This window comes from Lacerta agilis, chromosome 5 (assembly GCF_009819535.1).
Source record: "Lacerta agilis isolate rLacAgi1 chromosome 5, rLacAgi1.pri, whole genome shotgun sequence".
Taxonomy (NCBI): Eukaryota; Metazoa; Chordata; class Lepidosauria; order Squamata; family Lacertidae; genus Lacerta; species Lacerta agilis.
The window spans coordinates 39951446-39967782 of NC_046316.1; the positions used below are offsets into that span (position 1 = coordinate 39951446).

At 37.5% G+C, this 16337-nt stretch overlaps 1 protein-coding gene across 2 annotated transcripts in view; it reads right to left on the reverse strand.

The window, feature by feature from the left end:
* The window catches only part of DOCK1 (dedicator of cytokinesis 1), a 355108-nt gene that overhangs the window by 257598 nt on the left and 81173 nt on the right, over positions 1 to 16337 (reverse strand). For both annotated transcript variants that reach the window (XM_033149416.1, XM_033149417.1), the window contains exons 17-23: positions 14073 to 14176; positions 13366 to 13549; positions 9485 to 9582; positions 8650 to 8739; positions 5872 to 5972; positions 5028 to 5153; positions 4343 to 4451 (exon numbers count right to left, since the gene is read on the reverse strand). In XM_033149416.1, the coding sequence (XP_033005307.1) occupies positions 4343 to 4451; positions 5028 to 5153; positions 5872 to 5972; positions 8650 to 8739; positions 9485 to 9582; positions 13366 to 13549; positions 14073 to 14176 (812 nt within the window). The remainder of the gene's footprint in view (positions 1 to 4342; positions 4452 to 5027; positions 5154 to 5871; positions 5973 to 8649; positions 8740 to 9484; positions 9583 to 13365; positions 13550 to 14072; positions 14177 to 16337) is intronic.

A 16337-nucleotide genomic window follows, 5' to 3' on the forward strand; every position in this document is an offset into this window, starting at 1 on the left:
ATTCACTAATTTCATTTTTCAAATTATAGTCCGGCCCCCCACAAGGTCTGAGGGACAGTGGACTGGCCCCCTGCTGAAAAAGGTTTGCTGACCCCTGCTCTAGATGATGCCACCTCCAACCAGGGCAAGGGAAAGGAAGACATGCCCCAGCCCTGCCACCATATTCAACTGTCTGGTGTCTATGCCAACACTTTGCATCACTGAAAGCCCATGCTATCTACTTAACAAAAGCAAATGAAGATAGATAGATGACAGATAGACTCTCCTCTTCTGCAGATTCAAGAATTACAACTATTAAATCAAACGGCTGGAAGTTAATCCCAGAAGGCATCCAGCACAAGCTCAATGCTATAACAACATGACATTTAAGTCACTAAATTTATGGAGTTTAAGCATTTAAGAACATCTGAAAGTGATCTAAATGCAAGTATAGCTTTTTTTTTTTACTATAAATGATAAAAGATGCTTAAGAGGCTATGGCTGCATTTGGATGAATAATAAAGCAATTTATCATTACAACAGGGATGGGGAACCTTTGGCCCTCCATGTGTTATTGGACTTCAAGTCCCATCAGGCACAGTCAGCAAAATGGCAAGCTGCAGTTAGTAAAAAACCGAAGTGAAAGCTTCCAGCCTCCTTGTGATTGAACCAGAGGAGGGAGGAGCACAAAGCTCATTTAAGCTTATTTCTGTAGTGAAAACCCACAGCTTATAATTACATCTGGATGAGGTATATGCATTCATTCAGGGTGGCTTGCCTGTCAATATTTTCACCAATATATTCAGTCCTGATGACTGACCAGGCCAAGGGGAGTTCAACTCTAATGCTACCTCATAATGCAAATAGGTTTCGTTTTTGGCGTAAGTAACACCAGGTGAGAGTTTCACATCAAACTGTGGTTGTTTCCAGGTTAGACTGGCTCCATTAGTGGTATGAAAGTAAGGCTTTTTAAATGGATACAAATTACCATGTCAAAGCTATACTAGCTGCTTAGAGAACATCCCACATATTTCCTTATTTATATATGCACTTTACTTGCGTATATTGGGTATTATTAGGCTCTACAATAGATCATTTGGGGGGGGAGTGGGGGCTACACTATATCAAGGAATTATAAAAAGGCATTAGAAGCAAACATTTTCAATTAAGGAATGGAATAGGTTCCAAGACAACAGCAATTTCCCAAGAGGGTATTCAGACCTTGAAAATCTGTGCTTTAGCATCAGGGGGTAAAACATCAGCAAAACATTATCTGACTCCTCAGTAAACAATTTTTAAATCAGAAAAATTTCCAATATTGTATTGGGGGGGGGGGTGTCATGGTTCAGAGGAAAAGGGGGGGAACCACTGTACATTCCACAAGCCTTTGGGCATATTTAAAGTAGGTATTTGGGTTACAGCCACGGAATTCTGCATGGAAAGGTACAATATAAAACAAACTGATATGGATTTCAGTTTAACTGATGGCCTAGGTTTAAGTCTTTTATTTTTTATATAATATATATAACCTATTTCTTTAGATATATCTGGTCATTAAAACAAAAGAATAGTACTGCTGGTTTGTGTTGTAGTTTCCTATTTAATCATTGTTTCAGTGCATCTGAAATGAAGGGAAAACTGGCAAAATAAGCTATGGCCAGAGTACAGACAGCCCTACAGTAAATATTTCTCATCTTGTTAAAATTGTAATATAGTTAGAAAAGGAAAAGGAAAGAGAGTGACTCTAAACAGGTTTAATCCGAAAGCCAGCTAATATTATGAAAGGTCAATACTAATTCTTATGAAAGCTAAGCAGAAAATGCAACACGCTGTAGCTGAAATGAAACCCCGCGTGATTAGTGGCATCATTACTATCTTGGCTATTCCCAGATGCTGATATACATGAGCACAGGGATATTAATTTCAGATGACAATCATCAGATACCAATGCAACATCAGGAACAATTACCGACAATTAAGCAGTTTGTTAACTTCTTAAATTAACGTTTTTAATTAGAATTACTAACATAAAGTATTTGCACAGCACAGAGCCAAAGTTTGTGTCCCTGTTCCCATGATAACAAAAATGGCAGAGTTTAATCAACCTAAGGATGGCATGTATTGCCATTATCACCAGGAAAATAAATGAAAGTCTGGCCCTCCATCATTCCTAGGTATCATGCTTAGTAAAGGTAAAGGGACCCCTGACCATTAGGTCCAGTCGTGTCCGACTCTGGGGTAGCGGCGCTCATCTCGTGTTAATGGCCGAGGGAGCCATGCTTAGACCCTATGAAATTCCTTTTCTGCTTTATAGGAAACTAACAGGGAGGGTCTGCCACTGCCTGGAAATTTTTAGAATCCAAAAAATATCATGATTTTTAAAAATGGATTGTGGAATTTGTGAGCTTGGACCTCTCACGCCAAAAGTCTGGTGAAATCACACCAATGTCATGTTTTAGCTGGTGTGTGTGTGTGTGTGTGTTTTGGGGGGGGGGGTAATCTACCAAGACCATAGAGGGAAGGATGATTGGGCAGGGAAGCTAACACTAGATGTAAACCATCCCTGAGGGTCTCCAGTACTCAGCTGTCCGATGTTAAGAGTGGCACCTCTCTGAATACCAGATAAGGCAGCCTCTCACAGGCAACAGACTGTTCCCGTCTGCTCATGATTATAACAGAGTATGGTCAATAGCATTGGCTGAGAAACTAACATGCCAGGTGAGAGCAGCAAAGGGCAAACACAATCCATATTCCTTTTATAACATATGGCAAATGTTTATTGAATACATAAATAGTTAAGACTGTGGCCGAAATCCACCCAGCACTTATGGGAAAATGTGGCATGATCTCTTAGAGTAATCAAATGAAACTTTAACATATGGCATAATAAAAGTCTGCAATTTTATTAGGACAAGTTATTTGTTGTTTACTGTTGTAACAATTGTTTTCTCACAAATTATTTTCTGTACCATGAAAATAAAGAAAACCAGTGTTAAAAAAAAAGAATGAAATTGTGAGAGGCTATCTAGTCATTTAAATAGTTCTCGAATCCAATTTTTCCTTCTGTTAAGTGAAGACAACATGCTCACCATGGAACATTTTCTGTATCTTTCAAGGCATCCTATATATTGTGGCAGAAGCTCAACCACCGTAAAGTTAATTATTCTTTAATGAAAATGACACAGTTCAGAAGCAGAGTTATTATAGGAAACAAATTTCTCATTTGTTTAAATGACTAACTACTCTGTAACAAAATATGGAAAGGTATTTTCTAGGCTGATCTAAATTAATAGAACTATAATTTCACAAATCGCCAATTGCTCAAAGATCACCACAGTGTGGGGACCTAGATAAGTGAGGAGAGACTGCAACATAGAAGAAGGGGTTTGTGTGTGTGAGAGAGAGATGGTTATTTTTTATTGTGGAAAGATTTAATTATTTGTGCAACTTGTTTAGAACGTCTTTTGTGGCTAAGGAGTAGGGTATGAATTTTGTAAAAAAAAAAATACAATGAAATTAGGAACTATAATAAGCAAATGTGAATAAGAGTTGGTGTTGGGATTTTTTTGCTAAGGTGTTAAAAGGGATTGGGGGTGTGTGGCCACAACTGATGCATCTACCTCTGTGCAAAACACACTGCACAGCAAAACCAAACCTGTACCACTGCAATATCAGTAAGTAGCATCAGTAGCATCCATGGTCTATTGCTGTACTCCATATTCCACTATTAATGTTCTATTGATGTATCTAATTCTAGCTTCAAGAAAGAAACTTAAACAAGGCTTCAAAAGGACACCCCACAATACAAAATTCTACTTTAGCACACAGATTCTTAACATAATTTTGCAGAAAAAGGAACTGAAACCTCTCGTAACATGCATGCTTCTAAAGCTATGCATGTGATTTTTCTATGGCTTGGGTAAAGACACAGTGGCTGCGTTTACACATTACTAAAACACAGTTGAGCACAGTATGCATGAACTAGAATAAACCTAGGCAGGAACAAGAAACTGATTGGAAGCCAATTACGTTCCTGAAGTTTTCCTCCTGTCTCATCATCAGGATGAAGCCTAAGCCTAACCCAATAGCCCAGCGACACCCTCCTGAAATCAGCTGCCTAAACTATACATTATGCTAAATCTTTAGTATGATTTTTTTCTTTTATTAACACTTACATGGCTGTGAGGCTTGAGGGATGATGATGTCCCACTGACATGACATGAAAATACATTCAATACCTTAAGCCTCTGAAAAAGATCTTAATGCTAATTATTATTTGTATATTAAAATCAAAATATTGAATCTCAAACACACTTAGTACACAATATTAAAAACCTTGTTATTCTTCGATTCCAAATCATACCTTTACTATAACAGTCTGCTCAGAGGCACTGCTCATCATTTCATTGATAGACTTGAACAGCTGAAGTAAAGATTCCCTAAAATCAGCTTCGCCTTTGTTTTCATAAAGTCTGAAAAACAATATTATTGTTGTTGTTGTTGTTGTTGTTGTTGTTGTTGTTGTTGTTGTTGTTGTTATTTAAAAGGCCAACATGGTGCCTCCAAATGTTGTTGGAGTACAACTTTAATGGAAGTTGCAGTCCAATAGCAACTGGAGGGCACCACATTACCTTATCCTAAAATAACACTGACTAAGCATTTTCCTTATAGCTAAGAGATAATCTTAACTCTATGTCAGAATCAATTTTACATAAGCATCAATATGATCAAATAGGATAGAGAGTTGTAGAATGATCTGTTACTGCATCATTAAAATTTGGAGACTTTGCCTACTTATTCAGACAAACTGCATTATTATCTTACCAGAACCAGAACCATTAAATGAATTAATTATCAGTCAGCAGGAGAGAGAAAATCTGAACACTGCGTAATAATAGTCAACATTCATTTAATCAGAAACATGGCAATATTTTCAGTATACCCAAAATAATAATATGCCTCACCTTATCATATAAAATTAATAAGTTGTTAAGAGAAGAATTAAATAATTTGAAAGCTATAATAATAAGAAAAGCTACTATACGTACTGATTGAACAAAATTCTTGACCGTACAATAAATTTGAAGATGTATTCCAAAGATTTCATAGCTTTGAATAGCTGATCAGTGACAGCAGCATTATCCACATAGGTTCTTAAAACTTTTGTCAGTTTTCTATATGAGAAGATAAAAAGAAGTAGGTTCTGAAAAATGAAAATTATTTACTGGCATGCCACAGTCACAATCAAGTATACCACGGCAGGGGTTCAAAGAACATTTCTGCACCATGACAGCACAGAGCGCACTGGATGCATAATTTGTATGGCTCAGTCCCCAGAGAAAAATGTGATCTTATGGTGGCTGGGGGACCCATGAAAAAATTATACAATTTCAGAAGGATCTCTCGCACTCCTGAGGCACCCAACTTTCTCCCCTCCTGTCTACTCCTGGTTTCTCCATTTTCTTCTTCTCACTTTGTCAGGCCTCTCACTGTTCCCCGCTTCCCTTTCAAAGACTCAATCTTTATACTCAGAAAGTAACCATTGGAGTAAGTTGGCACATCCCCTCCAATAGCCCTGGGATGCCACTTGGGCTGGGATACACCATACATTTTAAGCCCATCCCAAAAAACAAATCCTGGAGACTGTAGTTTACCACCACAGAGCTATAATTCCTAGCACCCTTAACAAACTACTGGTCCAATGATTCTTTAGAAGGGCGGGTAACATGCTTTAAATGTATGGCAAGCACCCAGCCTTGAACTTCAAGAGTTGATAAGCCTAAACACTCCACCAAGCTAACATAACCAGACATCACAATTGTAGCTTATAAACATTCTTAAGCTTACAACGCATATTACTTGGTCAAAAAATAAGAAGAATTAAAAGCTTACGTGTAGGCCAAAGTAGCGCTGAAATGTTTCTTAATGTAGGTTTCTAAAACAGGATTAAAATGCTGGAACTTCCGGTCAGCAATTAGTCCAATGATAAATACCTGTTCAGATTGAAAAGACACTCTATTATCATGAAAATATAGTATTCTGAGTGTTTACATTTTTAATGGAAACAGATAGTTAGAAGGAACCTCCAAAGTGCCAGGTATACTTGTGAGGAGGATTTAATCTTCATACATTCAATTTCGGAGAAGGAGGGCAGAGTGCAATTTTGAACAGGCACTTAAAACTGTCACTTGAGCCAAACAGAGGGCTTCAGAAGGTGAACTCAGATGCTGAAGAGGTAGCTTTAAAAAGAGGCCTCGACCTCTTCACCGCTGATGAACCGAAATTGGATATTTTGAATTTTCTATGGAATTTAAAACACATTGTTTAGGTTTGCTTGCTTTATCATCATTAGTTATTCACTTTTAATTCCTTGCCTCTTTAAATGAAGGCATTCTAGCTCAGAAAGTCTAAACCCACTTTGGGCACAGTGACATAAACTCTTCCATAATCATCGATCTGGAAATTGTACAGATTATTTCCCAGGTGCCCAGCGGGCAGTTTTTTATATTCAGAATACTATACAAAGGTGATTTAAGTTCCCTATATTGGCGTGACACACTAGAATGTGGCACCCAATATCACCTGGGGAATAAAAGAAAATAACAGAAATGCCTTTTTAAAAGAACATTTTCCATGAGATATTCAAATAGATCTCTCTTGTATGAAAACCAAAACCATTTTTCTGTGTGGAGAAGTACTGCACGTGTGTGTGGTTATGGCTGTGTTTAATAAAAATATATATTCTGGGACCCCTCTGACTGCGAGGAGGCCTTGTATCATGAAAGCCTGTTTAGCAGAGGTTGCTGGGTGACGAGTTCTCACGGAAGGGAGAGAGGCAAATTTCAGTCTCACTTCCTGGAGGTTTGAGTCACTTGGATGGTTATTGTTCTGTTGGGGGTCAAGAGTCAGGGAAAGCAGGACTCAGTTGGAGAGGGTTCAGGTGTGGAAGTAAAGTGGCTTGAGGGGAAATTGCCTTGGGGGAAAAGCCATAGAAACTGCCAACAATCATCTTTGAATCCTCTATATCTGTATCCATTTCCCCATATGCATATAAAATCCACCTAAAAAAAACTAGTTTAAGACACAGGTACTTGTGGTGGTGGCAAGTGAGGCTGAGGTTGCAGGGATTTCTGTCAGGATGAAAGACTTCCAGAACCAACCACAGCTTCTTACAATTAATGGATATATACTTTTGTTACGAACAAAATGGGGAAATGTTTTCTTGTCAGGGGTGGTATTTCAGGAGACCGACTTCCTGTACTCCAGTTCACATAGAAATATGCTTTAGGAGCATGTAACATTCCCTGCCAGGTCACTAACGTGACACACCACTGCCTGTTATTAATAATTAAATGAAATTATTTAATTTGGTGTGCATGCCAAAGGGTGTGACTTTCCTGTGTTGATAACAGTGAGAATTCTGACATATAAAAAGGATAATAATGACGACAAATATTCTTACTGTCCTTTTGTTGCTCTTGGGTTGTTGTTTTTGCAATATAACCTTAATGTATCCAAGAGCTATCTTTTGAACCTTTGCTAATCTTGCACTCCTGCTCTGAAGTGAAATCTGGAATGATCACCTCCCCCCCCCCTTCTACTTTCAAGATTCCTTTATCGGAGAAAAAAATCAGCTACCTCTATCTACAATGTTCCTGCTTTGATTTCACCTCTAGATTGAGGGGCTGCTCACACACGGGCCATTCTGTACATGGCCAATTTATCTGTCATCATGTTGGATCATACATCCTCAAAATTCATTCCCTTGTATCACCTTCTGCTCCATACTATCACAGAATCCTACAACACCTTCAGATTTAACAGCTATACTAGCAGAAGATATCAGTGTGCCTCTTATGCAACATCCGAATGTATCATAGTGGTTCTCAAAACAAGAGGTAAAAACTGAGGGCCAAAATAGCCAAGATTATGAAGACCCACTGCCAAATGATGTGTGAAATGTTAGATAAGGTTAAACTCCTTATTTATCCCAGCACCACAGCACTGATGAACCCCATCCAACAGGAATTGATATTTTGCCCTTTTAAGAGGAACTTATTTTTGTATTTAAGCTAAAATGCTGTTTTTGCAATATGGTATGTCAGAAAACATGAGTTTGGCCAAACTGCGAGAGGCAGTGAAGGATAGGCGTGCCTGGCGTGCTCTGGTCCATGGAGTCACGAAGAGTCGGACACGACTGAACGACTGAACAACAACAAATGTCAGAAAACAAATGGGAAGAGAAACAAGTTGGTCCATGGGAAGTACATGGGGCTTCATAGACTGAAATGGTCATTTTTGTTTCACAAAAATGGGAAAAACACAATACACAGCTGCATTGAAACAAAAATTGTGCTCTTTTAAGGTATATATTTTACTCAGCCATCCAAACAGATATCTCTTCCAGTTCTAGATATGAAATTACAATTATATAATTAGTCCATCAAAAGTCATTTAAACATAGATTTCCAATCACTTTGGGGAAATAGCAGTATAAATACCCAAAGACATTATTTTTACCATCCAAAAACATCATTGGTCACCCAAAGGCTAAGGAGCTGCAAAAATGAAGAGGCCCTACATGGAAACCATGTGAAGCTCTATATTGGCTGCTCTGCTATTTCCAGGGGATAATAACATGAATAAATTAAATGAAAATCTATAAATTACCAAAGCATCGAACACCAGAGTGTCAAATGTTTCACTCTCAGAATTCTCCATCATTATGTTGAAGAGCGCATCTAGTGTGTCTTGGAGAAACTGCAAAGAAATATTAAAATTGCTATTTTAACAAAATACAGGTATACAAAATACTATATAATAGTATATATACTATATAATAGTATAAAACAGGGGTAACCAACCTGGTGCCCTCCAGAAGTAGTGAGATTACACATCTGACATCCCTGACCATGCTAAGTGGGGCTTGGGTATTGTTTACAGGGGCTTGTTGGGGGATGTTTGTAGCTGTTATTGATATTAATTTCTTGTGTGTGCTTTGCCAGTATAGAAGATACTGTACATATGCATATGCATACATGTCTATCTAATCTGCCCAAACACTGCTCTCTCGTGCTATTTTACAATGGTAAGTTATCAACAGCTTGACCAAACCTTGGCAAAAACCCTATGCTCCACTGCATGCAATTAAGTTTTATCTGAGTCGGTGTGTGCATAAATCAATGCACAATTTCTGTCACCTATCAGCATTAGCCAGACTTAAAACATCCAAGAACATTCTCTGAAATGCATTTTTCCTCTTCAATATCAAGTGGAGGTAAATAATCAATTTTTATCAACAAATAATGAGCCGGTTGTTTCACTTAGTAAAAACCATAAAGCAATTTTACAGAATCATCCTTTTATAATACATGTAAAAAAAAACCTATATACATTTTAAAGTAATACTGCACGACGTTAGCTATATTAGATATAGAAACAAGAGTTAAATATGCTTTCAGGTCCATATATCAGCCCAACAGCTGCTGGAAAATGGATTTGTTACCTTAACCACTTCACCTCCATCAACCTTCATCAGTTGTCTCAGATTCTGTTGCAGTAGGTTTGTGTTTGATCGCCACTTCAGCAGACCCAGCAGGTCCACTAAGAGTAAACAACATAGAAACAACCATTAAAAGGCAAATCTGTTAGCTCTAATCCCAACAGAATATAATGCAGAGTGGAGATGGAAACAACTGCAAGAAAACAGGATTTTAGTGTGGCAGCACATAGACTTTGGAACTCCCTGCCTCTTGACACCAGGCAGGCGCCCTTACTGTATTCTTTTCAGCATCCGCTTAAAACATATTTGTTTCAGCAAGCCTAACCAGACACACAAAAGTAAAAAGCATTTTGTAGTTTGCTAGTGTAGTTCTTAATCTTTTTTATTCTTAATACCAGTTTTATAAATAATTTTAATGTTTTATTCTATATTGTAAACCACTTCGGTGTTGTTGTTCTTGTTGTGTTTACAACCAAGTGGTATATAAATTCAGTTAAATAAATAAACAACTCAGGCTGCAATCCTATACATTTTTTTATCTGGGAGTAAATATTACTGAACACAAAAGGACTTCTAAGTTAACACTGCTAATCTTTTTAAAATCAGCAAATTTGAACAGCGTAATCTGGACAGACATAAAGATAAAAATTATGTGATAAATAAGAAAGCTAACTACATGGGCAGAATATAGCATGCCATTCTGTCTCTTCCAAAGTAGAAGGGAGCATTAAATCTTGTTATTTCCTTCATATTTTCCAAAATGGAATATAGTGCAACAACACACTGGTAAAATCTGAAGGGCAAATAAGTAGACAGTGTGAGAAATTTCCTTATAAATCAGCAATGGGATGCCTTTGGCCTTCCAGATGTTGAACAGCTCCCAGGTGAGGGATTATAGGAATTTCAGCCAACTTCTGGAGGGCTATAGGTTTCTAGTCCCCAAAATAGGCACCTCAAGAGATGGTGGTAAGCATATGGACTTTTACCATGATTTACCCAACAAACATGATCCTGTCACTCAAACATCACTGATGCAGGATTAGGATTATGTCAGGGAAGGGCAGTGTATGCAATGTTATGAATCCAGCTACACAGTTCTAAACATACCGGTAATATTTGCAAGGATTGCAGGTCAACTGGTAGAACAATGGATTACGATCCACATTTGAAATATAATGCTGCCCCACGAACCTCTATTCAAAAGTTAGTACACTCCTTTATGGCATGTAAAGATAGAATTAGTCTTTGATTTTTGTTGTTCTGCCAGGATGAAGAAAGCAAGGGGCCAGAAATGAAATATTAGGGAGGCTTTCTACTAATCAGCATGTGATGCCCTGAAACTTTTGGCTTTTAAAATTAATTAGGAAGAGAAACATTAGGTTGATAAAGAAACTTTTTAGACCATTGCCATATAAAAACAAATTCAATATTTTGAGCTTCCCAAGATCCTACCACAATTAGCTGAATATATAGAAAAATGTGTCTGCAAAAATGTGCTTAGGACTCAGCACATATTATGCAGTATCCAATCCAGTGCAAACATACATCCAGATCAACTGACATATGCAATGCATAACAGCTCAATTTCAAAGATGCTAAAAGTAACCATAAAACCTTATTTAACATACTGAGTAAAACTTGACAGAAAGAGTACAGGAGAACTTCAAAAATGAGGAAATTACTCTCTAAAGTCAATTATGGTTTTGTCTACCCATAAAGGCAGCATCAACACAGACTTATTGTCAGCTTTAACACATGAATTACAAATGTAAGCATTTGTTTAAATATTGAAAATGCTTTAAGAATTACTATTGCTTCAACAATGCATGAAAACCATTGTGGAGCTAAACACTGCAAAATAACAAAATCTTTTCCTTAAATGTCACATATGTCAATCAGATCCAAAAAACATGAGGCAGTTGCCAAAAATGGCAGTCAGATGTCAGATTTCCATCTCACCAAGAATAACAATTTATCCAGTGCCCAGATATCATTACCTGTGCATTTCTTCAACCCAGCTCAACAGTAACACCACCTATATTCATTCCTTAATTTTCTAATACAATATTTATTATAATTGTTTATCTAGAAGCTGCTCATCAAAGGTTTTTATTTGCTTTCCTGAACAGCAGTTCCCTATCTACTCCAACCCTTGCATTACAAGCCGATGGGAGCACTTCTTTATTCCTTTTCCTAAATTCATAATCATATCCTGAAGCAAGAGTATTGCTTCTAACAAAGGTCCCAGTGAACATCTAAAAGGAAAAAAAGGGGGGAAGGGGATAACAAAATAATAAATGTGATTTAAAAAACTTTTATGGGAATAACTGTTCTAGAACAGGCTCATGCAGAGCAATTAACATGGGACTCAGCAAAGCTGCTTCTTAAGAGGACTGCAGAATGATGGGCCCATCAACATACCCCCATACAATCCTCATTCAGTTCTCCTTGTCTGGGTACCTATTATAACCACAGGGTGTTTGTGCAAAGTGGGGTTGGGAAAGAGGGGTATCTATTAAACGCCACTAAACCAAGTCCTCTCCTTGAGGATCCAGGTGAAATAGTACAAAGAATAAACAGATTAAATAGAGTACCACTTTATCTTTGGTGTTTGTGTGATTTCAATTTGCATTTTGTGAACCAAGTTGTGGGAATGCATGGATAAAAAGCATGCTTAAATAACACATCCATGTTGAATTCCAACAAGGCAGATGTATTGTCGATGGGTGGTTCTCATGCCAGGGAATTTCAGAAAACTACCTGTAGGGTCTCGCATTCCCCCTGAAGGACCAGTTACTCCTGAATTCAGCTTTGTCACTCAAGGCTCAAGTAGCTTCCAAGGCTAGGAATACCTACTTTTAGCTATGCATGGTTCACCAACTATGATCTTTCCTAGGCTGGCATAGCCTGACCACAGTGGCCAATACCCTGGTTAGGGTACCATAATGTGTTCTACATGGGGCTCTTCTTGCCACAGGAGTTCTGAACAGCACAGTGAAAAAATGTCATAGAACACCAACTTCCCAGGAGCTGTTCTGGGTGTCTACTTGCTACTGTGTCCAATTTAAAGTGTGATCTGCAGGGGCAGCTTCTCTTATGATCTGTCAACCAGCATGGCCTGCTGTAAATGTGACTCAGATTAGGGACTTCTCTGTAGTGGCTTTCTGTTTGTAGAACTCCCTCTCACCTATTTCCCCTCAGTGTTTATATTTCTTTTTTTATATCAGTGTATCTTTTCATACATTTGGAGGAGGATCATAAGCATGTTTTTATGCTTGCTGCTGAACTGTGTTTCAAATTTTTTCAAATCTATTTTTATATTGGTTTAACTCTTTGTCATCTGGCTGAAAGGCAGTCTAAAGGTAAAGTAAGTTAGTAAGATTAATTGCTATGAATAAAATAAATTTATAACAAGCATGCCCTCCTAAAATACAACAGATTTTGAAATATTTTGAAGTAATGGATTGCCACTGATCCCCTCTATATTCTTCTTCTTGGATAAAACAAAATCAGAAGTCTAATAATAATAATACTGTCTTAGATAGGCCCTTACCAACAGAAGTTCAAATATATCTAGGAAAGTTGAATATTAATCAAGTATCTCCTAAACATTGTATTTTCTTCTGCCATTTTCATTTATTATTTCCAAGAGTGTGCACATCATTTAGATAAATACAATGCAACTGATAAGACTTTACAGAAGGTCAGTCACCCAACTTTTGCAAGAAATCCAGATTTTTAAAATATAAGGTCCATGACCAAAAGATGTTTCCCAACCCAGGCGTATCATAAGGGAGACTCAACTTGAACAAACAGCTGCCTATATTATTATTCTTTACAAATGCAAGGTTGTTTTTATTCTAGGATGTAATAATCTTCCTCACCATTTTGGGTTAGCTTTGTTGAACAAACTAGAGTAGAAATCTGAAAGGAATCTTTACTGATGGTGCAGCTTCCAAGATTTTGCATGCCCTTGCCAGCCGTTGAGTGACCTTTTTCCTCCAATTCTATTTTAGTAGAGGGCAAGCTTAAATAAGTCGAAAAATCTTCTAGCTTCTTTGCTTCTGCCTGCAACATTATTCCCAAATAAAATGCAAATATTAAGTATAGCTGCTGAAAACATTTTTTTATTCTGCATTTAATCACAGCTTATTTCATTTTAAATGAGACTACAACTTGAAGACACTCTCCCCCTCAAGGCTTTCAAAGAGTAGATCAAAAACATGTCACACAGCAAAATTAATGGTTTTTCGACACCTGTCAAACCCACCAATATTCCAAGTTACCTACCTAGAGGGAAGGATGAACAAAAAAGGAAAATGTTTCACATTATCAATTAGAAAAGCTCCAAACTAAGCGCTAAACTAAGAAAGTGTAGTGGGCTCAGTAATTTGTTTTATTTTTTTCTTAAGCAGCTGTACAAAAGTGAAGTTTCACTATTCTTCCTGATAACCTACATTATTTTTCCATTACTAAGGGAATGACATCTGAATATAGGCATAAGCTATACTTCTACATCACACTGTACAAAATAACTATTCCTTAAATATTTGTATTCTCAAAGTACTGCAGCATATGGTTAGAATAATACCTTGTACACTATAAGATCATGCTCTCCATCCCGTAGTGTTGTTCCATCGTATCTCATCAATTTAACAAAAGCCAGGGCAAATATTTTCTCAGATTTATCTTTGGCTGTTTAAGTAAAGAAACATATTGTAAATCAATGATAATGACTACAGATGAAGACATTCAAGAATGCAGACACAGGTTGTTCTAATACCACACATGAAGTCTAGTAAATAACCTTATGTTAAATAAGGCTGTCTGTGTTCAGAATAAACTGGAAATTTAGAAATACAGGGTACATCTACTTGCATGTTTGCACTCACAGAATGCAATGTAGAAAAGTCTTCTTCTGTTAAAAATGGCTCCAAGATTAAACTCGACCCCCAGCACTATGCCCCAGATTGCAATAAGATGTATATGTAACAGTGACTCAGATGTGCCACTCCACATAAGGCTGTGATGCAGCTCATGAGAAGTTATTCACATTTCCCAGCAAGGCATCCAGATTCAAGCGCCTAGAAGACCAGCTACACAAGCTATTTACCAAATCCCTGATTAATGGAACAAAAGGAGTCAGGTAGAATAGTGAGCTCATGCTCCTTTATGCCTCCTCCTCAATCTCCAAAATTCCAAAATAAAGGCAGGGGCCTTGGGCCCTTCACACACCCATCAATTGGCGCTCTCTTGCTATGAGGTATTCTGGCCCTGGGTCCATCAAAAGACTATACACCAGCACAGTAGTAGCCAACACGTGTCATCTGTAAATCCCATCAGCATGCCTAATGATTGGAGATAATGGAAGTTGTACTCCTAAACCTCTGTAGGACACCATGTTAGCTACCGTACCCATACACTAGCACTACTTGGCACAAGACATAAGGGCTAGAGCAGTCTTTCCAAACTTGGTGCTCTTTTGAACTACAACTCCAGACAATGTAGCCAATAGTCAGGAATGATGGGAATTGTGATCCAAAACATGTGAAAAGCATCACTTTAGGAAGTTTGGGCTACAGTGTGCTATTAATCTTCAGAAGGCTTCATACGCTCATGAGAAAGATTATTCAAGAATGTACACATGAAGAAAAAGAGCTGCGAAAAATAACCAAGTTAGAAATACTTTCTAAGATACTGGTTCTTTACTCCTGAAGGAAGTTTCTGTGATAGTGTTTAACTAACTGCAAACAGTATTATTTATTCCAGACTATCTCAACTTCTTATGCAGAATGAAATTCAAGTGCTACACCCAATTTAACCAACCTGGACCCTGCAATCATAATGTGAGGCCCTTCTTTGTGTGCCTCCTCCACAAGAGGTCCTGAGGACGGCTTCCCATTTGTGGAATGCTTTTCCTGAGGAAGCTCGCCTGGTGCCTTCATTGCATATCTTTAAGCAAGATTTCTCTTCAATCAGGCCTCAGGATGATTAATATTCTATGGCCTTTTAAATGTGTTTCTGAGAGGGGAGGTTATTGGTTTGTTTCTATTTTTTGTTTATTATGTATTTTGCATTCTCATTTTTTTCATGTTGTGACCACCTTGTGATCTTCAGATGAAGGGAGGTATACAAATTTAATAAATAATAATAATGTCTGTTCTTAAAGCCCATCTTCCTCAATTTCTTAAGATAGAAATGGCTTGGGTGTGATTTCAGGACCTTTCTCCACAACCCCTCAAAAAACTCTCTCTTTATAATAATGTAAGGAAAGCCCAAAATATAATCTCCACAGCAGTAGAAAGTTCATGTTTCCTTTCGGGTCAACAGCTGAACCCAATGAGCCTATAATCAGCTACTTCCATTTTCTCTCATTAATAATAAAAGAACCTGCTGGTGTGAGTTCAAGGAAGCAAAGTGACAGGGCAAGCAGATGAGAAATAGAGACAGAAGGGCAACACTCATCAACCTTATGGCAATCCAAAAAATATATGAAAAAGCACTGTGGCAGTTCTGAGTCTTAACCCATAATGAATGCAATAATCCAAAGCTCAATAGGTCTGGCCACCCATGAACTGCTGCAACATAATGTGACTGCTTCCTACTGAATCAATTTGTAGTTCAGTCTCATAAATATGACAGTAATTTGCTGCATATTGTTTTTCATTAGTGAAACTGTTAAATATTCTATTAAAGGAAGTACTACTTTCATTCTTATGACTAATTTTAATATCAAAATAGCAGCTTTTAATTACACAAGCATTATCCATTATGGAGTAGGTGTCAAATATTACAAGTTCTTAAATACATTCAAGCGAAGGTTACACGATTAAAGCTTTGATTCTTATGCTGATGG